General features: G+C 35.9%; 2 protein-coding genes across 2 annotated transcripts; one reads left to right on the top strand and one right to left on the bottom strand.

Annotated features, from left to right (window-relative positions):
- Positions 1-119: 119 nt before the first annotated feature.
- LOC132553922 (uncharacterized) lies at positions 120-4,320 on the top strand. Its single transcript, XM_060218212.1, has 3 exons — positions 120-168; positions 2,600-2,890; positions 3,920-4,320. Exons 1-3 carry the CDS (start codon positions 120-122, stop codon positions 4,318-4,320), a joined length of 741 nt encoding a protein of 246 aa, XP_060074195.1.
- Positions 4,321-8,167: 3,847 nt separating this feature from the next.
- LOC132553949 (GPI transamidase component PIG-T-like) lies at positions 8,168-22,453 on the bottom strand. Its single transcript, XM_060218244.1, has 12 exons — positions 22,249-22,453; positions 20,524-20,701; positions 19,047-19,299; positions 18,141-18,227; positions 16,921-17,008; positions 16,681-16,775; positions 15,737-15,944; positions 15,073-15,225; positions 14,370-14,616; positions 11,368-14,114; positions 10,806-11,236; positions 8,168-10,772 (listed from the first exon to the last, which is right to left on the bottom strand). Exons 1-10 carry the CDS (start codon positions 22,451-22,453, stop codon positions 13,769-13,771), a joined length of 1,860 nt encoding a protein of 619 aa, XP_060074227.1. The 3' UTR covers positions 8,168-10,772; positions 10,806-11,236; positions 11,368-13,768.
- Positions 22,454-23,423: the final 970 nt, after the last annotated feature.

Genomic DNA, 23,423 nt, shown 5'->3' with positions numbered 1-23,423 from the left:
TTTGATATCTTGTATTGCAGTAGAGATTCAATGTATAGCGTTAGAACATATACACTAAGCTTTATATATACGTTGCTGTTAGTGTGAACAACATAGATTTGACTTGTGAATACTATCGTATGGAGAATATTTTACTTTATGTTGTTTTACTGTCGAATTTTATACATGGTAAGTCTATTTATATTATATTTTATAATCTTCATTTGTTTTTTTCTGCTGTTTTAGTGTATGTTCTGTTAGCATGTCTAAGACGATTTGATCAGTAATATTTCAAATTATATACTTTGAGGTTACAAATATCGCAATCATTTCAATACAAAAAAAATCCATAAACATAGTAAAAATTACAATATTTATATCTTTCATTTCCAAACAATGTCTACAAAATCAAAGCAAACTTTATTTTCACGCTCTTGATATATCCTGTATGTATTACGTTTGTATTCTGAAGAGAACTCATTAGTTCTGACACTACACGCTACTAGTCTAATCCATAGTGATCTCTTATTAGTTGTCAAAGTCCTCTCCTCCAGAACCAGATGAAAGGAAAGCATTTACAATGACGTCATTACGGTGTGTAATCACGTGTTTCCCCTTTGGAACCGGAGACAAAGGAATCCAAATGATTGACCACAATATCTCGTTACTGAAATTTGAAATCCACAGTGCCCTTCTAAGATTTCGTTCCGTTTAATCTGGTTTCGTGGTAAAAATGCTTGAACATGTCTCTATGTATGAATAACTTTATGAACTAAGGACGAAGCAATTACTAGTTAAACACTAAGAAGTAATACTCTTGAGGTCATAATGATTGTTTTAGGTGGAAACCGTATCAGTTCATTCGATATTCAAAGTCCTGTTCTCAATATCGTGGTTTTCCTGCTCGATGACACCAACTGATAGACAGACTCAGTAGAGCGATCTATGCAGGTTGATGAAAATGGTTTGGATGTTTTACGGTCGTTACAGTGATCTGGTTGGGAAATATTTTTTTTTATATGAAGTTTGAGATGCTCATTAATATACCTGTTGTATCCGTTGTTGTTGATCGTATTCCCATCTAAAAAAACTCAATACCATCTTTGTGTTGTCAGATGCTACTCCAAATGAAGTTATTTTCTGATTGTAAGACCATCTTTGTTGTGTCAGAAGCTACCTGAGATGAGATTATCGTAGATCTGTTCATTTTCACGCGTTCAATTTTTTCGCGATTTTCTTAAAAACTTGGAAATAAAACTGTAACAAATTAAGATTTTCGCGATCTGGCTGTAAAATGGCATCTAATACACACATGTGTCACACTTTTTCACGGATTAAGTTTTAGCGTTTATGTAAATGTACCGTGAAATAGCGAAAATATCATTCTCTCGAAAATAAGCGACTTAACGGTATTTTCAGATCGTAAGACCATCTTTGTTGTGTGAGAAGCTATCTGTGATGAGATTATTGTACAACTGATTATTTTCACGGGTCAAATTTCCCCCCATTTCCTTTTAAAACGATCGAATTCTATTTTAACAAATTAAGGTTTTGCGATCTGGATGTAAAATGACATCCAATACACTCATGTCTCCACATTTCATTGACGGAAATGTGATATTTGTGTTATCAGAAGCTACTCGAGATGATATTGAGATTTATTTCGAATTCGCAATACCAGTTACGTGAAGTTTTGTATTCAATATCTGAATATTTGCCCCCACCGTAATAAATCGGAATTCATTCAGAGACATACCAGTAACTTGTAAATAAATTATCAATTGATGCGACATCTGACCGATGTTGATTTTAACCAATCAAATTACTTTAAATAATCGTTTTATGAGGAATCATTGTAAAATTATTCAAAAACATCAGAGTCGAGTGGTAACATTTTTCACTGGATTTACTGGTGAATTCTTCTGTCTAGGAATCATATTGTTTCTAAAGATTGTGTGAATAAAGCAAAACTGGGCGCTTTCCACCTATAACAGAACGAATTTACAGTTGACACTGCATCTGTTCCTAAAGTGGTATTTTAGGAAAGTCTTGTCAGAGAGGCACGCCGCAGACAAGGTTGCGGTCAACATCAGGGACTGATAACCCTTCTGAAATATTCCACCAACTTCAGGGACTGATAACCCTGCTGAAAGGTACCAACCAATATCAGGGACTGATAACCCTTCTGAAATATTCCATCAACTACATCATCAGGGATAACTTCAAGACCATCCTGAGGGTGAGCTGTTATGTTTTGGTAAACTTCAGCATTACATTAGATTCAAGACTACAGGTTAGCTCTACCACCTACAACGTAACAGCCAACTTTAGGGACCGATAGAACACACCAGCTGGAAGTTTGGGGCCAGTCTCAGGGGCTGATATATCACTACCCACAAAGTAACAGCCAACCTCCGCCATTGACAGTTCACCACCTGATTACCCGGTGTAGTTGAACAATTACGGGAAATGCTTAGTAAAAACACTTTATGTTTAACACTAGACCAAACTCGTACAGAAAGTCATACTGTGTAAAAATTGTCACTACATTCTATGTTACCATAAGAAATATAAAAATTGGACATTTTCAATTAGAAAGCACTTTTGTCTCTCGTTCCAGATGCAATTGGTGGGGAGAATTGTGAAGCGACGTCACAAAGTTCAACGATTACCCAGTACTGTGAGGTTGGTGGGTGTTGTATCCCCAATAACATGCAGAGGTTGACAAAAGACTCGGACCTGTGTTGCGTCAATTTTCTTGTCGTCATTCTCATTGGTGTATTTGTTGGTCTTCCTATCTTTATTCTCACCGGCATCTGTCTCGTTATCATCATTAAAACATGTGTTAAAAATCGCAAGCAGACATCACTGACCGCACTCTCGGACACCGAGAACCATCTACCACAATTCCGTAAGTACACCAAAACGCCATATTGCTAAACGTAGTAAAATGTTGATACGAGTGATTTAGACAAAACATTTATAGAACTGAATGGTGGAAGGGATGACACGTTAAATAATTTATCCTTTTAACGTTCAACCTGCATGCTTTGATATTCTGAATTTGATATTGTTTTAGAAAGCCTGTTTGTAATTTACATAGTCGTTAAGCCAGGATTCATTGTGTAACACGTGTCATGTCATCAATCATACTTCTATCAACATTTGGCCTGGCCGTCTGCTCAGTGGTGTATCGGAACGTCATTGGTAATTTCCTCGGGTTTAGAAGTCGCGGGGGATATAGGTATATCATCGTATGACGTAGGTCTACTGACTTACTCAATGCCAAATATCAATATCAAAGATGTAACAGCCCTTCTCCTTGAGGGAAGTTCATCAAAATTCATTCAATAACAATTCTCATATCTCATGTGACTTGGAGTTTCAGCCATATGGTCAATGTCAAGGTCATCGTTACTATTTTAATAAAAGAATTGTAGTTGTGGGTTATCATCACTATTTTGAGAAGCTCCTTGTTAGCGTGCAAGTGGTTTCAGTACAGGAAAGATTCTGATCAATAACAAAAATTTACAAAGGATATGTTGAGTACGAGTCCAAGATTTATGGTCGTAGGGTGAAGTTCAAGGTCACAGTTACTATTTTAAGGAAAGAATTATAGTTGTGGGTTATCGTCACTATTTTGAGAAGCTCCTTGCTAAGGTTGTAATGGTTTCATTCTTGGAATAATTCTGATCAATAATAAGTATGTGAGTCAGAGTCCAGGATTTATGGATGTAGGGTGAAGGTCAAGGTCATTGTTACTATTTTCAGAAACCTTTCAGTCGCTGTAGTGGCTGGATTCTTTCAGGGATTAGAGCGTGTATGAGGGTTGGGGCTGTAGGTTAAGATCTACTTTTGATCTCGACAACCGTATCTATCATTAAGAGTATATCAGCGTTTTAACTGTTTTAACTCTGATTTCACTTTCTGAATCCAACAGAACCGAAACCACCTGACTACTCACAGGCGGTAAGGACATGTCCAGTGTATTCTCCGTCCAGGGCCTGGCAACAACGGCCGTCACTGGTAATACCTGGAGCTATTAGTCACAGAAGAACGTCACAACACCTTCCTTCAGAAGCGTACAACACCGACCAGTCACACTTACCCACGTCCCCGCCCCCGCCATATGCCTCACGTGCTAGCGGGTGTGTTTCACCCATAGATTTGTCGGGATCACAACTCTCCGTGTTGTCCGAACCAACACCGGAACCTCGTGGATTCACTCTACTCACACCAACACCAGACCAGCGTCGGAATGGATCATCGACCATAGCAACGGCGGATCCCGTGGTTACAGATCTAGAGACATCGGGAGATAATGACTTGGCGTTCATTTAACTTTATCTTCGTAAAAAAATCCAATCCCGTGTCTTTAATTTCGTCAATAAAATATCATTAATCTGCCTGTATATGTCTTCCAAAAGAAAAAAAATATGTACAATATGATGTTACTTTTTTTTATCTTCGGTGATAACAATGCCAATTAGTAATATACAAGGATAGATCGTTAAGTCAGCTGTAGATCTTCGGAGATCCATCTTAAAGGCAAAGACACAATATGGTTTCACCTGTCTCGTCGTCAAGGAGATATCGGGCGTAAGACCTGAATTTGGCGTGAATGAATCTTTGGGTTTATTTTTTCAATTTCTGCAAATTTGGAAACCGAAATTGAAGTAAGTTTCTATTAATTTTCATTACGGAAATATCTTTGATACGATACATCTATTGGTTTGTCGTTAAATTTGCTACCATGAACCGCACAATCATGTCATCAGGATTTTGCCTACTTCAGCTGTGAGTTTAATACAGCACATAACCTTATTTTTCATCGTCAGACAAAACGCTAATATCCAAACATTGAAAACTCGAATAAGACCAAATATTTGGTCCCATAACTTGTATTCGAGTAGATCAAAATTTTAAGATATGAAATTAAGACCATCAGAAAGTTTGTCAAGAACGACGCCTGGAGCTGCTTTTCCGAACCGTAATCATTCATTAGATACAGTTCTTGATTTTTGTCTCTACGTTGTTCAAAATTCATTCGGAATCTTACGACATGACAATATGTTGAGAATCCGGAACTGACATGATCACAATTTGCGTCTATGTCTTGCAGCCTGTACAATGTATCTACATTTGTTTATCATACAAATCTTGCTCAAATGGCTAGAGTTTTGTAGTTGTTCCTGTTCTGGTAGTAAAAAAGAGTAGGCAAAAGTAAACATATCACAGTCATCACTCTCCTATTCTGTTTTAAGCATGAACTTCCCGATAACAGGTTTACCTGCGGGTAATAGTATTAGCTCCTCAGAGGTCCTTGTGTGCCATACACCTTTAATATAACTCACAAACGATATAGCCACAGTTAAAGTTAGGATGCCTTCTATCCAGGCAATCCTTGTACTCAGTAGTAAATTATAATCCCGAAGACCTGTGTATGGAGAAAAGATATATTGACTTTTGTGAATTCAATGGTTAAAGTCATGTCAGATATTGAGGTCACAATAATCGTTATGCTATTGTATTAAGCTGTGGGTGTGTAACGGACCAACATTTACATGGCGGGAGTTTGCAATGATGCAGAAGACGCTTGGCGTTATGAAACACTTGGTCTTATTCCCCGTGTGTTTTTTCTCAAATGTCTCCGTGTATTTTTAATCATCATATATGTACTCAATTTGTCAATTTTGTGCTTGAATTAAGATTTAGTCAACACGTCAACATTTTTTCAGGGAGAAACTCGCGTCCTTTCTTCATAAATCTAAGGCCAAATCTAAAATAGTGAAAAAGCACGACAATGTTAAAATACCAACGAAATATGGGAAATTGTAAAGTTTAATCAAGACTACACTACGTATCTTTGATCATTCTTTGTCTATGTGTTCCTCTTTCATCTCTAAATATACTTTCAGTAGACCAAACCCCATCTTCAGCTTCAAGAAGTGAAAAGCTGTTGAGCACTAGCAGCTCACATTCCATAGCATAAAAGCATATTTAAATTAACAATTTTGTATTAAAGTGGACTTTGCCTTCGTGATTAAGAAGAAAGATTGTAGTAAAATCACTATCCTTTTTAAACAATAATTCTCAATCTTTTCGTTACTATAGATCAACACAAAACCTTCCAGAAAAGTACTCCCCCGCCGCAATTCTTTGTGGGCCTTTCCCTGCAGAATACCCTTCCTGACAAGAAAATTAGCAGACAAACAAAAGTTCCAGCTGACAGAACTTCATGACCGCCGGCAATTTTTTCAAAGCGGATTTCTCACTGCTAATTAAAACATAGAAATCATTTCAAGAAGCTACTGTAGTGTCCATTTCTCTTTCTGACCACACCCTTGAATAAAGAACTTCTTCTCAAAGGCTGCAATTGTAAGACCTTGGCTACAGCAAAAATATGCATGCACGTAATTAAAGACTAAGTGACCTGACTTCATGTCCAATAGGGAAAAACTCTGAAAATTAGATGTCCTATTGATAAAACAGCACAATCAGGACTATCATTGACAGCTCTTAACCTAGCTTTCATCTTGACAAGGCTGCTTTTGGGTTAGGATCTTGTAAGCTGAAGGGCCAAGATGTATCAAGGTATTTATTTGTTTGTATTTTCATTTATCTATTGATTTTCTTTTGTAACATATTGTGTCAAATAATGTTTATCAATATCATTATAGTCCAACCGCAATTCATAGTTTTAATCCTAGCGGTGGCATTGGAATAAATAATGACACCTGTTACACAATGATCAAAACTTGGGACAGAATCTTACAAAACTAATGCTGATACTGAATGGTATGGTAGTGAATTCTGATTCAGATCCAAGGTAAGATCACATATATGCGAGGTACATTCAAGTGAGCTGGAGACACTTTCTCTTATAAAAGGCCCTTTACCTAAACAGCACACCATGGGTTGAGGACAGACGAATAAAGCTAAAGGGGTTTAAATATGTGTAAAATGTCATTTTACTGAAACACATGTTTACATTTCTCTATCACTGCAACCAACAATGTATATCAGTTTATATTTAATCCATGGTCAGACTTTATTACAGGAAGTGTTAACATAATGTTTTTGACCTTGACATTTCAAACGGAGAGATTGTGGTATAAGCTTGAATGGACCATGTGTCTAAAAAGACATCAATGTATTGTGGTATAAGCTTGAATGGACCATGTGTCTAAAAAGACATCAATGTATTGTGGTATAAGCTTTAATGGACTCTTTGTCTAAAAAGACATTGATGTATTGTTGTATAAGCTTGAATGGACTTTTTGTCTAAAAAGACATCAATGTATTGTGGTATAAGCTTGAATGGACCATGTGTCTAAAAAGACATCAATGTATTGTGGTATAAGCTTGAATGGACTTTTTGTCTAAAAAGACATCAATGTATTGTGGTATAAGCTTGAATGGACCATGTGTCTAAAAAGACATCAATGTATTGTTGTATAAGCTTGAATGGACCATGTGTCTAAAAAGACATCAATGTATTGTGGTATAAGCTTGAATGGACTCTTTGTCTAAAAAGACATCAATGTATTGTGGTATAAGCTTGAATGGACCATGTGTCTAAAAAGACATCAATGTATTGTGGTATAAGCTTGAATGGACCATGTGTCTAAAAAGACATCAATGTATTGTGGTATAAGCTTGAATGGACCATGTGTCTAAAAAGACATCAATGTATTGTGGTATAAGCTTGAATGGACCATGTGTCTAAAAAGACATCAATGTATTGTGGTATAAGCTTGAATGGACCATGTGTCTAAAAAGACATCAATGTATTGTGGTATAAGCTTGAATGGACCATGTGTCTAAAAAGACATCAATGTATTGTGGTATAAGCTTGAATGGACTGTGTCTTTGTATTGTGGTATAAGCTTGAAAAAGACATCAATGTATTGTGGTATAAGCTTGAATGGACCATGTGTCTAAAAAGACATCAATGTATTGTGGTATAAGCTTGAATGGACCATGTGTCTAAAAAGACATCAATGTATTGTGGTATAAGCTTGTGTCTAAAAAGACATCAATGTATTGTGGTATAAGCTTGAATGGACCATGTGTCTAAAAAGACATCAATGTATTGTGGTATAAGCTTTAATGGACCATGTGTCTAAAAAGACATCAATGTATTGTGGTATCAAAAACTTGGAAAAACTCACTAATAACAAGAAGATCAGATCATAATTTAATATACACAGTTACAAGAAAATGTTCTCAACGTTCTATTCAAAATGTGCAAAATACAATACAAAATATAACAAAAAAAAGGATTAATTAAATTGCATATTTGATATTAGGAAAACACCCAGTGAGGTTGTACAATGCTATCATGAAAAATGGTGTTACCTAGGCAATAACGATACTTTACTAATCACCCGCTTTTCTTCATTGACGTCGATCACTTTATACCTGATTTTAATGTCTACAAAATGTTGTGAACATATTTATTGAATCTCCTAATATCTTGTGTATCTAAATGTCTACATACATATATATATAAGCTCCAGTTTGTTCCTTTATACTAATGTTATTTTGTATTATTGTATGGACTTTGAAACTTTTACTAGCATATCAAATGTATTAAGATAGTTCTAAACTGGCTTTATTGAAACATTATTATTTCATTAAATAAAATCAATTAATTCATTTCAAATACTTAATACCCACTTCATCTGTCATCAACCAATAGTAACTTTTGAGAAAGAAATGATGAAGTGAACATTAATTCTAGAAATCAAAGTGAAACACAGTGTTACACATCACACATGTTGTATATAATCAATCCCTAGGAGTGATAAACATTCCAGTATTTATTTTCAGCGTGGGATCTTAAGATTACTAGAAATCAAATGATAATATTGTTTTAGCTTACATTTTCCTATATATCAAAGTTTTACTTTCATGGCAATAGTTTTCTAATGATATACACCCTTTTCTTTATAAGGCTCATTAAAATATCAAAGTGACTTTCATAAAATGTCTGACCAGAAGGAACATCACCCAGTAAGCAGAATTTGATTCTTAGCCTCTTTGGTGCTACCTTTCTCAGAACTTTTTGATAAATATGATGATGAATTAATAGTTTGTTAAAAAAAAATCAAAAAAGAGAAAATATGGTGTAAGTTTCCATAGATTGGAAATCAGCATGCATCTTTCCAAATTGCACAAGTCCATGTAATCAACAACAGCATAAAATATAAACATCTACTTTTATACAACAGTCAGTATTTGTGTTCATAAGCCACAAAATCATCTCATCTTAATCAGACTTGACAAGATAACTTGTAAACGAATTGGTGTTTTTGCTGGTATGACTGATATAAAAAGGTGTTGTTTACCTAGTACAATTGGTTTACATTGGGGAATGATGATAATAAAGTAAAACACATAATGAACCCAACAGGACATAAAAACTATGCACCACAAAAACAATACAATATGTTATATATAGTACACGTTTCGTTTTCCCCTGGTGTGATCACAAATTGAAAAAGATGGAAATAAGACTGTGGTGACATACATTATGAAACATTCCGAGGCAGCCAACACAGAAATCAAGCATGCCTTACACCAAACTGGGACAGAACCCTGACATTCCTACAAAAGAACAATAATTTTGAAGAATTTGCCCCATCCCTCCTGCCCTAGGGTGCTGAGATTCACCATTTACACAAAGTTTATTTCTTTTTCAGCTAAAAAATGCTTTGGGCCAAATCAGGGCAACATCATGATATTCCTACTGGAGAAGACTTTTCTAGAATTTGCTCTGTTCACCCATTAGGCCTTACCCCTCCGGTCCTAAAGAGCCGAAACCCAACGTTTCTACAAAACTGATTCCTCTTCATCGAAGGATGCTTCAAATCAAATACATGTACAGTTGTATGTGCAAAGTCCAAACATTCCTACAGAAAGAGTAGAATTTTTAAGAATTGCTCTATTTCCCCTAATGGGCCCCATTTCTGCCACTCCAGGGAGTCAAGACCCAGAGTTTATACAAAATTGATTCCCCTTCACCAAAGAATGTTTCAGACCAAATTGGTGCAAAATCCAATAATTCCCTACAATAATGTTGTGTAGTATCTCACTGAAATCCTTCTATATAGATAAGTCAGTAGATTGTTAGCTTACCTTACCTCAGGTAAAAACTGAAATTAAATTGTTCGTAACTCCCATTTGGTTTGGTCAACCTGAAAACTGAGGAATGGAATACATGTTTGTTGACCATCGGTATAATCATATAGATTATACTTAAAAGTTAATATCTTCTTGTTTGAATTGGTATTATATCCATAAAAATCAAACTGTTACTTCCACCATTCGAAAGACAAAGGTATCAACACACACACATAAAATGTTATTTTACATGATATCTCGTGTCATGTCATCCCTCAAGTTAAATATCATTAACATTGTTTTTCATAATAATAACAGATATAATATTAAGTATGAAAATATAAATTACAAAGTGATCAAAGTGTAAAAAATTCTGACTATAATGAGAAGCAAACAATCCCATATTAATGCAAATAAACAAATATTTGTGACATGATTCTTCAATCAAACAAGTTTTCAAAACTGAAGTGAAATCGTAAAGATATCTCAGGGTAAAAAATTTGGGCATTAAAGAGAAAGTAAGAATCTGCTCCTGATTACCTACTGTCACTGATTACCTACTGTCATTGATTACCTACTGTCACTGATTACCTACTGTCATTGATTACCTACTGTCACTGATTACCTACTGTCATTGATTACCTACTGTTACTGTCACTGATTACCTACAGTCACTATTACCTACTGTCACTGATTACCTACTGTCACTGATTACCTACTGTCATTGATTACCTACTGCCATTGATTACCTACTGTTACTGTCACTGATTACCTACAGTCACTATTACCTACTGTCACTGATTACCTACTGTCACTGATTACCTACTGTCATTGATTACCTACTGTTACTGTCACTGATTACCTACTGTCACTGATTACCTACTGTCACTGATTACCTACTGTCACTGATTACCTACTGTCATTGATTACCTACTGTCACTGATTACCTACTGTCACTGATTACCTACTGTCACTGATTACCTACTGTCATTGATTACCTACTGTCACTGTCACTGATTACCTACTGTCACTGATTACCTACTGTTACTGTCACTGATTACCTACTGTCACTGATTACCTACTGTCATTGATTACCTACTGTCACTGATTACCTACTGCCATTGATTACCTACTGTCATTGATCACCTACTGTCACTGTCACTGATTACCTACTGTCACTGATTACCTACTGTTACTGTAACTGATTACCTACTGTCACTGATTACCTACTGTCACTGATTACCTAATGTCATTGATTACCTACTGTCATTGATTACCTACTGTTACTGTCACTGATTACCTACTGTCATGGATTGCCTACTGTTACTGATTACCTACTGTCATTGATTACCTACTGTTACTGTCACTGATTACCTACTGTCATTGATTACCTACTGTTACTGTCACTGATTACCTACTGTCATTGATTACCTACTGTTACTGTCACTGATTACCTACTGTCATTGATTACCTACTGTCACTGATTACCTACTGTTACTGATTACCTACTGTCATTGATTACCTACTGTTACTGTCACTGATTACCTACTGTTACTGTCACTGATTACCTACTGTCATTGATTACCTACTGTTACTGATTACCTACTGTCATTGATTACCTACTGTCACTGATTACCTACTGTCACTGATTACCTACTGTCATTGATTACCTACTGTTACTGTCACTGATTACCTACTGTCACTATTACCTACTGTCACTGATTACCTACTGTCACTGATTACCTACTGTCACTGATTACCTACTGTCACTGATTACCTACTGTCACTGAGTACTGCTGTCACTGTGTAACAGATGTAGGAATCTGAACTTCAGTCAATATCTTTTCTTCCTTCAGCAACAACTTAATAGTTTCTCATGCTTCTAACATGTACAGTTGATTTTCTATAGAAGTGCCAGGTCCTACGATATATAATTCCTTTGCTGCTATTATAGGCTGGTTTCCAACTATTCTCCAACAGAATTTTTATTTCATGGGAGTGTGATTTTGAGTTTTTTTCATTTTATATTGCAAAGAAAAAATGGGTAAAACAAAACTTGTTAATCAGCGAAGGGTAATTTTTGATACCATGGGATTCGAGAATGAGATAAAAAAAAATAGGAGTAATCTACAGACTACCAACAATGTACATCAATACAAAATGCGGTATGAAAATTTGACTAATTCATAGACACCCAAAAACATACACTCATACAAAATGTGACTACAAAATCCGACTAAACTATAGACTCTCAAAAACATACACTCATACAAAATGTGACAACAAATTCTGACTAATTTAGGGACTCTCAAAAACATACATTCATACAAAATGTGATGACAAAATCTGACTATACTATAGACTCCCCAAAATATACACACATACAAAATTAACATGACATCACAGAATAACAAACTAACACAAGATCTAGTGCTTTACTTCACAACATACAAAATGTGATGACAAAATCTGACTAAACTATAGACTCTCAAAAACATACATTCATACAAAATGTGACAACAAATTCTGACTATACTACAGACTCCCCAAAATATACACACATACAAAATTAACATGATATCACAGAATAACAAACTAACACAAGATCTAGTGCTTTACTTCACAGCAACAATCCTCTCATAAAGTGAGAAATCTCAAAAGCCTCTACTAATAACCAAATCGTAACCTTGGTTTTGGCTGCTTAGAAAAACAGACTTAGCTTAGCGGGAAATATTTGTTCTCTATATCCTTATCATCTGAGAGTTCAAAATAAGTTTGCTTCTTTTTAGATTTGAAAGCATTTATGAAATAAATTGTCATCCTTTGAACATTCTGAAGCAGTTCCAAAATACAAGATTGCCTTTGTATGGTAAGGAAGAATATATCACAATTCTCAATGCAGTTTCTATGAGGAAGTTTATATAATTCTAGAATTTTTCTTATGCCAGATAGGATAGCCACAGATTTTAACCCCTTTTCTTTCCACCCATCCTCCTACCCTCTACACTTATCATACTACCCTCCAACCCTATTCCCCCTACTCTTTTCACCTATCCTCCTACCCTCCAACCCTATTCCCTCTTACCTTCACACTTGTCCTCCTATCCTCTAATTTCCTCTATTTCTTTACCTCCAAATCCATACTCCTATCCCCCTACCCTTCACACCCCCATACCATTCAACCCTATCCTTCTACCCTACACATTCATACTCCTACTGTTCAACCCTCTTCCACTTCCTTTCATTCCATCATCCTACTCTTTAACGCTTTCTCCCTACCCTCCACATATATACTCCTATTGTCCAACCGTTTCCCCTTAAACTTCATACCTATCCTTCTTCTGTCTAACCCTATTCCCTTACCTATCACACCCATCCTCCCTACTGTCCAACCCTTTCCCCTTTACCTTACACCTCAATAAAGGGATCCGAACCCCACTTTAGAAAACACAGATCGCTACTTGAACAGCAAGATATTGTTTGTACAGATATGAACTAGCAAAATTTCAGGTAATTCCAAGGATTGTCTGTTTTTTTTTATGTACTGTTACAACTGATTGTCACATTATAGGACTTTTAATTTCTGTGTGAACTGCAACAAGAAATCAACCCAAAACAGTATCTGCAAAAGCACATGATCTTGTATCAGATTGTACAAACTCTATGATTGTTTCTCAGGACTCTCAGTCTTTGATGTTTTGTTATGAAATTCAGCATCTGTATCATTTCCCTCCAATTTCTTTCCATCTGCTTCTTTTACTTCTGAAGTGACTTTCTTCCTGTTGAAAAAAGCTTTCACTTTTTCTCTTAATCCTTTGGACTTCTTTGGGTCAACTGTCTTGAATATTCGAGTTGTGAGGTTATGAATGGATCCAAATGCAATAGCCACGACAGTACAAGCTAGACAGATGACATTGTAGGGCATGCTGAAGTCAGGAGTGGGTAGGGAGATCAGTAAACTCTCTGTATGGACTCGCAGGAAAAACTGGTTGGAGACATCACTGAAACTGTTGAATATGAAACAGTAAGATATATTTTTAAAGTTATATTTAAAAAAAAAAGGATATCAATAGTTCACTGGAACTAAAATCTACAATGTCTGACAAGATAAAAATAAAATATATTGCATTTAACAAACTGTAACATTAAATCATATTAATACATGCAATGTCCCTGTGTAATGATTAACAACAATACAAAAAAACAACATATCTATCAAAGTTAACCAGAAATTCTGGATTTTCTTTTGAAGCTATAAGTACCTTTCTAGAAACAAGGAGGCATTCTGTTGGACAGCTAAGTAGGAATGAGCATATGGCAACATTGTAGTAAGCACAGCAGCATTGGCATAGAAGCCATGGTTAGCATCTGGAGGATACTCTGTCCATTTGAGGAAAGCACGGTCAAACACCAGATTGATCCGTGTTACAGAGTTTGCACGTAGTCGGAACACAACTTCAAGATGGTATGGTCGCAATCTGTCCTTCCCCAGCACAAAATGGACCTTGACTGTCAGACACAAGAGAGATTACAGAACTAGGTACCAATGCATGTAGGGTATAACTAGTGTATAAAAACAATTGTGAAACATTCAAAACAAGTAAAAAGACAGAAAATTGGATATGAATGTTTTGTTTGTAGTTTATACTCGCTTGGCTTGGCTTCCATTGATGATAGAACCACCAACAAGCACTTTTTAAATGCCATTGCAATGAAATGTTGTACCGTAGACACAACAGCATGACACCTCAATCAGCCACATCATACTAACAATAGGCAGGTGTGACCAGGTGGGGTGTATTTATACCATAAAACAGCAGTTCCAATATACAGGAACAAATCAATCATTTCATCCTTTGTATGTGCTAAAAGTTTGTTGAAAATATGTCACTTTGTTTTCACCTTTGTTGTATTATAGGTTACAGAATGCAAATTTCCTATGGTCTATGATAAACAGTGACTTACAAGGTTTGATGTCCTTGCCCTTGTTACGTATACTAAGAGAGTTGTAGTAGACTCTGAAGTACCAGGGTATAGTCTCCATGTATATCAGTGTGAGGTTCTGATCCAGGTTGTTGTAGATCTGACAAGTGATACCTCCCCTCTCTAGGCCAAATCCTGGACAACAAACATCAGTACATGTAGCCATGAAATGTGAGCCTAATTCTAGCCAACACATACAAATATATAGCAAGAATAGGTCACAGGTACATAAACTATTAAATTAGATATATCATTTTCAGGGTTATTTCTCATATCCAAATTCCATAGTATGTAGTAACTTTACTTCATCTGTTCTATTTACATGCCTTTCATTGTAAAACTGGTAAAGGGCAAATAACTCTTGTGAGAAAAAGCAATTTTGTGCCATATTACCTGGTATGTATAACCACAAACAATTGTAATGTTAATAGGAAAATATCAGAATCACTATTGGATGACAAGTGTATGTAATGAAAACTTTGAAATCTACCATCAAATAGCACACCATTTTTATTTTGAATACCTGGTTCCATACATATGTGAGTTCAACTATTTTCACATTCCTTTATATTTTCTGTTAATGCTTACTTTACATTTTAATACACATATAACAAAGGACTAATCTAAGACATTAGTGTGACTGTACCTGTGACAAATCGGTGAGCATATAACGAAGGTTCCAATCCTTGTTTGTAAGCTGCCTTCTGTTCATAGTCAGCAGAGAGATCTAAGAATCCATCCTGCTCCAGAAATTCACCGACATCAAAAACTGCATAAGTTCTCCTGTCACTGCCTCTAGTGAATTGTAAGACCTCTGTTGGCTCTTGTTGCAGTGTGAACCTCAACTCTGGAATCTGTATCAAAGTAAAGTACTGTTTGATCAGTGAAGTTCACAAAACTCTATATAAACATTTAAACATTATAAGTGATAATGATACTGAAAGATTACAGCATTGATGGATTCACATGATCAGTTACAAGAAACCAGTCATACACTACAACTAGCATATCCTTATGTTAAGTACATAAAATCCCCTAATAACAATAATCATTTCTATTGCTCCTCGTCCATCTTCCTCCACCAGACTATGGAAAGACATAATAGCCAATTTCTACATAGTCATATTTCATTATCAGTGACGTTGACCATGGAAGCCATTTACAGTATCATTTTGATTTCAGTAACACTGACCACGATTTTGAAAAAAAAAAAATGATGATACTGCTCCAACTTATCAAGGCATAGCCATAGCAAACATATGATATGGAGAAAATCCCCATAAGACATAAATCTGCTTTTCACTGACAGAAATAAAACATTCAATTTTTTAAATTGTCATTTGTCAGTGACTTATTTGTGAGATAACACACTAAAGGTATAACTTACTGAGATAACACACTAAAGGTATGACTTACTGAGATAACACACTAAAGGTATGACTTACTTAGATAACACACTAAAGGTATGACTTACTGAGATAACACACTAAAGGTATGACTTACTGAGATAACACACTAAAGGTATGACTTACTGAGATAAAACACTAAATGTATGACTTACTGAGATAACACACTAAAGGTATGACTTACATCTTTATCTGTGATGTCTACATAGACATTGCTCCTGGAGGCTAGAGGGCACTGGGAACGTAAAGGTTTACCAAACATACTGCTAAAGCTCCACGCTGTAGATTATAAAACACATCATAAATTTTACTTGGAACATAAAGAGTGACCAAACATACTCACATTCTGTGCTGTAGATTATAAAAATATGTGAAATATTTCACTTTGAATTCAAGCCAACATAAATGATGTTAAGATACTTACTCTGTCGTCCAAATCTACTTGTAGTGGGATCGAACACCACTGTCAGTGTCTGCTTTAGCTCCACAGATGACTTGGTACACGCTGCATCCTGTTATGATTTAATGGACAACTTAGTATAACAAAACTCTTTATTTTGTGAGCACCACTAACACTTGTACAAAACAACTCAATAAGTTCTTTTACAAAGCAATCTCATCAACAAATGCACTAAGGAATCCTGTAAATGTGAAATTGTATAAAATAGCACTCTTAAAAACAGCACTGATCCAACTAAAGTGTCCTTAACTCCTTCATTCACTTACCCGACAGATAGGCCTCACCTGTAGCCCTATGGACTGGTAGAATGATTGACTTACCTGACAGATAGGCTTCACATGTAGCCCTATGGACTGGTAGAATGATTTACTTACCTGACAGATAAGCCTCACATGTAGCTCTATGGACTGGAAGAATGATTCACTTACCCGACAGATAGGCCTCACCTGTAGCCCTATGGACTGGTAGAATGATTTACTTACCTGACAGATAGGCCTCACATGTAGCCCTATGGACTGGTAGAATGATTTACTTACCTGACAGATAGGCCTCACATATAGCCCTATGGACTGGTAGAATGATTCACTTACCCGACAGATAGGCCTCACATGTAGCCCTATGGACTGGTAGAAGGATTTACTTACCCGACAGATAGGCCTCACATGTAGCCCTATGGACTGGTAGAATGATTCACTTACCCGACAGATAGGCCTCACCTGTAGCCCTATGGACTGGTAGAATGATTTACTTACCTGACAGATAGGCCTCACATGTAGCCCTATGGACTGGTAGAATGATTTACTTACCTGACAGATAGGCCTCACATGTAGCCCTATGGACTGGTAGAATGATTTACTTACCTGAAAGATATTCCTCACATGTAGCCCTATGGACTGGTAGAAGGATTTACTTACCCGACAGATAGGCCTCACATGTAGCTCTATGGACTGGAAGAATGATTCACTTACCCGACAGATAGGCCTCACCTGTAGCCCTATGGACTGTTAGAATGATTTACTTACCTGACAGATAGGCCTCACATGTAGCCCTATGGACTGGTAGAATGATTTACTTACCTGACAGATAGGCCTCACATGTAGCCCTATGGACTGGTAGAATGATTTACTTACCTGACAGATAGGCCTCACATGTAGCCCTATGGACTGGTAGAAGGATTTACTTACCCGACAGATAGGCCTCACATGTAGCCCTATGGACTGGTATGATGAGTCATGTAACTTGATGGCATTGAACAATGTAGATAATCCCACCTACAAACAAAATAAACAAAGTGAATTACCAGCATTACAAAATGCCTTACAATTCCGAGTCAAATATCTCATCTACAATGACGAGTAGGAAATCCTGAAGCCAGGTTACCAAGCAGTCCCTGTAGTTGCTTATTAGGTACTTTTGTTAGGCTTTTGTTACCAATAACGTATCCTTAATCCTGGTCCATGAACAACACATAATCTCCTCCAAACATTGACACACAAATGTACTAGTATTGGGTATTTGTTCCTTAAAATCATTCATTATAAATTTTTTGTAAAAAATTAAAATATAATTTTTGATACAGTAAGCCATCTTTTCATGATCTCTGCACCAGTAAAAATTTGCTGTGATTAACTTTCACACATAAGACTTTTACTGTGTTTTATCTGTACTCCCTCTCTTTATAAATAGTAATAATTCATATCAATATTGATAAATTTTTGCTTATAGTTCCCATGGTGTAAACAAATTGTACTCAAACAGAAGTGGTTTGCAATATTTCCTTTGTTATTTGAAGATTTTTGACATTAATGAATCAAGATGTCATTCTCAATTTCTCAACACCAATCTAGTCATTTTTGATACACAGTGGTGTTTCATGAGGTGTAGTTTTTCATGCAGAGAAGTTTCACATATCTATGGATTTATTATCGTGTCACAGGTTCCTGAAGCACATGCTGGATGGCTACTAATTGTAAGGTAATACAAAATACCATAAAAACTGTCAATGCAAGTGAAAAATTCCTGGCACTAGACTATGGAATTGCAATATAATTCACAACATCAACAGGTAGTTACTAATAAGACATTGTTACCTTTGAATCACATGGCAGAAGTTTCTTCCATGGTGTAAGGTTCTCGGTACAAACGACCTCTCTAGGCAGAGCCGAGTACTTCAGGTTTCGCCAGTCCATGGAATAATATTCTGATGCTAATCCCTGTGGCCGAAATGTCCACCGTGGACTGACTGTAGCTTTGCTGTCCATGAAGTTGAGGGAAGAACAAAAGAGTCCTGACAAAGCATTTACGTAATTTGACCACAACTTATCTCGGACAGCTTGATCTGACCTGTTAAATAAAAGAATATCAGAGAAACTGATGAATGCTCCCCAAAAACGACTACATTGGTTATAAAATTTTAACAAAGGGCCATAATTCTGTAATCAAGGGGTTGCAGGCCCTGATTTTGATATACTGCACATTCTCTTAATATGACCAATTAATGTATACACCAAATTTCATTATCTTCGTTTTAATGCAAGCAAAGTTATGCTCAGGACAAAAATTTTAACAAAGGGTAATAACTCTAAAATTAAGGCGTTGCAGGTTCTAACACTGGTATACTGCACATTGTCTTTATATGATCACTGTATACACAAAGTTTCATAATTTTACCTTAAATACAAGCAAAGTTATGCTCTGAACATGACAATTTTAACAAAGGGCAGTAATTTTGTAACTGAGGGGTTGAGGGCCCTGAATTTGGCACACAGCACATTGTCAAAGTATGATCAAAGTATACTCTAAGTTTCATTATCCTTGCTAAGCTATGGGCAAAGTTATACTCTAGACAAGAAATTTTTAACAAAGGGCTACACTTGTAATTAAGGGTTGCGAGTTCTGGATTTTGTACACTGCACATCGTCTTGGTATGATCAACATATACATCAAGTTTCATGATCCTTGGTTAAGTATGGCAAAGTTATGCTTCAGACACAAAAGAACGCATGGATGGATGGACAAGGTGGCAACTATATGCCCCCTGGAAATTTTTCAGGAGCATAAAAAAGTGATGAAAAAGTAATTTACTGCAATACTATTTAGGATAGTCCTGATGAAACAACAATGAAAAAAGTTATCTGACTTGTCTGATGGGTGGACAGATTATAGAAAAAGCAGTTCACAACGCTCACAGTTGATACTAGTGATGTAAGAAAAGCAGCAGGAAACACTGTAGACTGTGATCAGATGACAAGACATTAGAGTGGGTGGCTTGTTTCAGGAGCCCTTTCAGAGTAAGGCAATAGTTTGCCCATACATCATAGCCTTAACACCAACACTGAACTGTCTACCTCTTACAACCATTACAACTGTTAAAGATTTCTTCTGCCAAGTTGTTTAAGTAGGAATTTCTATTCGTTATACCAGACAATTAAGAAGCGACTTTGAAATCATTGTATCTGAGTCAACAATATGACTTCAAGGCTCTGGAAATGAAAAATAATGAATTCAAAGGCTGAATTAAACATTGTGAACAGATTACCTGATATACAATACTAAATTATAGCTCACTTGTTTCTGTTAGACTGGAACCAGGTCCAAAGTTCAGCTCCTGGTGGTGCATCCTCTGGAGGGTAACCCCATTGTCTGTACCTCCACAGACCCTGTGTCTGACTAAGGTGCAGTTCCTGAACCCCATATGTGGACATCACCTCTCCCAGAGACTTAGGGAATAGACGGTAGTGGGAGTCTGTTGAATGTAAATGGGCTGTATTAACTCATATGATGTATACATGATGAATTCACTCATATGATAGTGGGTAATAACTCACATAATACATACAGGACTTATTAACTCATAAAACACAAACAGGGTGTATTATATCATACAATACCTACAGGGTGTTTTAATACACACCATATACATTGTAGAATGTGCATAAGATTAAAGAAACATCCCATGTTAATCTAATTAATTTAAAATCATCTCCAAAGTAAATTACACAAACTATGCTTGAAGAAGTCATTTTCTTATATATGAACAATTATAATCAACTCATGAAATTCACAAAATTAATTATGCATCTTAAGACCTTCCCACTCCAGGAGAGTATTGGATTCTACCATACCAGAGATGTAAGAAGAAACATTTTGAAGTGTTAATCAATGTAATGATAATAGTCAACAGAATGATTTTCAATAACGCTGAACCATACATCACAAATAGGAAATCATTCTTTGTGAAAACTGCATTAGAAATGGAATAAACTGGATGATGTGTAGTCTGTACAGAGTGTATAGAGATAAGTATCTCTCTCTCCTGTCATTTCATGCATTTTTTTTTTATTATTACAACATATCCAATATAAATGCTTGAAGGGTTAAACAAACAAAAATTTTTCGGATGTGACTCTCATGTGGCAAATAAATTTGTTTGCTTTCATAGATTTGTGCCAATTGTAAACTTTTTGTTATCTCATTGCATAACAAAAATAAGCTGCCATTCATTCATTCATTCATTCATTCATTCATGATGTAAATTCTCAGGGAAATCTAACATTGTATTTCTGTCATCATTGCAAAATTAAAACAATCTGAAGTATAGCAGATCAGTAACAGGTTTAAATATGCAAATGTGTACCCAAAAAATACAAAACATTCAACATTAAGATCTATTTCTACCCCCTGACATACTTCTTAATACTAAGCTCTTCCTTTTCAATTTTTGTTTTTGCCTTTATCAGAGATAATCAACTTGTTAATCCTTCATCTTTGTTTCTTTCTTAAGGACATGCTGGAGAATTGGGGCAAACCATTGGATATGGATCAGAAAAGTACTGGTGTGAAATGTGCTAAGGGTGACAACTCTCATAGAATGCCTTTGTGTGTAAGAGGTTGAAACGGTTGGATTGACTGAATCTGTAAAATAGAATGCAATGCAAGGATTGATCTCAGCATATGCAATTTGAGTAATCAAGCTGTACCTGTCCAAAACTATCTGGGAGAGAGTCACTAGTTTTCGGACTTTATACATAAAACATGACCGTTCCAAGTACATATTTTCGGAAATGCTGTGTTATTCGGCAAAGGGTAAAAAAATAACTATTTCATTACTAGTTCCTGTTTAATTAAATTATGAAACAATATAATTGTCATCATCCAGTGCATGTCTGGTGCACCAGTTTATTGGCAATATCGCGAAATAATGATATGTTCAGTGGACGTTTCAACCTAGTTACGCGAAAGCGGTCTTACATTCCCCGCTCCCCACGTCATAACAGTAAGACAGTTACATACACGCTGTTTCATCTGCGATGCTGACGTTCCATTTAGTTGTAAATTGGAAATGAAACATGACATGTCCACTACCAAAAGGTTTAATGAACAATTCCTCGTTAAATTCGTCATTAAGTTTAGCGTGTACGATGTATCCGAGCAATGGTAACCAAAATATCCACATCATCTTCCGCGATACCGGCATCGATCGACTGCTTTCCACCATCTTGGATAGTGCAGCAGATGAGACGCTGTTAACCAAACGAAAATATGATTTACCTTTAAATGGAGATATTTTTGTGAATACAGGACACTAAAATATTTTTTAAGAAAGAATCAATACACAAAAAATATTCTAAGACTCAGATTTTTTTATTTGTTTGCTTTATTATTCGCTTCTTAAAACCGGAAACACATGCAAATTGTAAACACTGGAACAAAGGGTGTCGATGGTAAGTTTTACATTTCACTGCTCTTGTATTCTCTAATGCACGAACTTGTAAAATCGCCATATAGACATTTATTTACTTATGTAGATACAATGTTATACGGTTGTTTCGAAGGTGCGTCCGTTTTCGCAATTTTCATTAGAGTTTTGAGAACGTGAACACCGGTAGGGGGTGTTGTGACGTTTAGCGTGATAAGCGTGATTGACTTCCCAATTATCTTCCTGCGTACCTGGTATTTTGGGCCGTACATTTTACTTACTTCTGTGAAAACATTAACACATATTTTTGTAATTGTTTAACTCAAACATACGGGGGCTGTTAAAACTCGGATAATATGCAGCTGGTATGTCGGGGAACATGCTAGACACCCGTCTACGTTCACCCGCAGACATACAGTATGTTTGCATATAGTCCTGCATTTGAGTGACAGTTGCTGTTTTGAGTGAATTATATATATTTTTATTCGAATACAGGATATTTGTAAGAGAAACACGTGAAATTCTTTTAAAGATTTGCAACATTTTTTGTTTATTTTTCTTTGAAAGTAAAACGGTCAAATGCAGATTGGGCACAACCATGCATATGGGTAATAATCATGCATTTGAGGGTTTTAGTTACTACTTTGAATAAGTAGTTACTTACATGCATGGTCATTCTCAAATAGAAGCACTCAAAGTTTTTGTTTGCAACAAAAAATAGTGTTATCTTGTCACACACAACCCAATAGCAAATATGACAATGTATATA

This window comes from Ylistrum balloti, unplaced genomic scaffold, assembly GCF_031769215.1.
Source record: "Ylistrum balloti isolate Yb309-2 unplaced genomic scaffold, AGI_CSIRO_Ybal_v1 Utg370368, whole genome shotgun sequence".
NCBI classification, from domain to species: Eukaryota; Metazoa; Mollusca; class Bivalvia; order Pectinida; family Pectinidae; genus Ylistrum; species Ylistrum balloti.
This window is presented reverse-complemented; position numbering and strand designations above follow the sequence as displayed.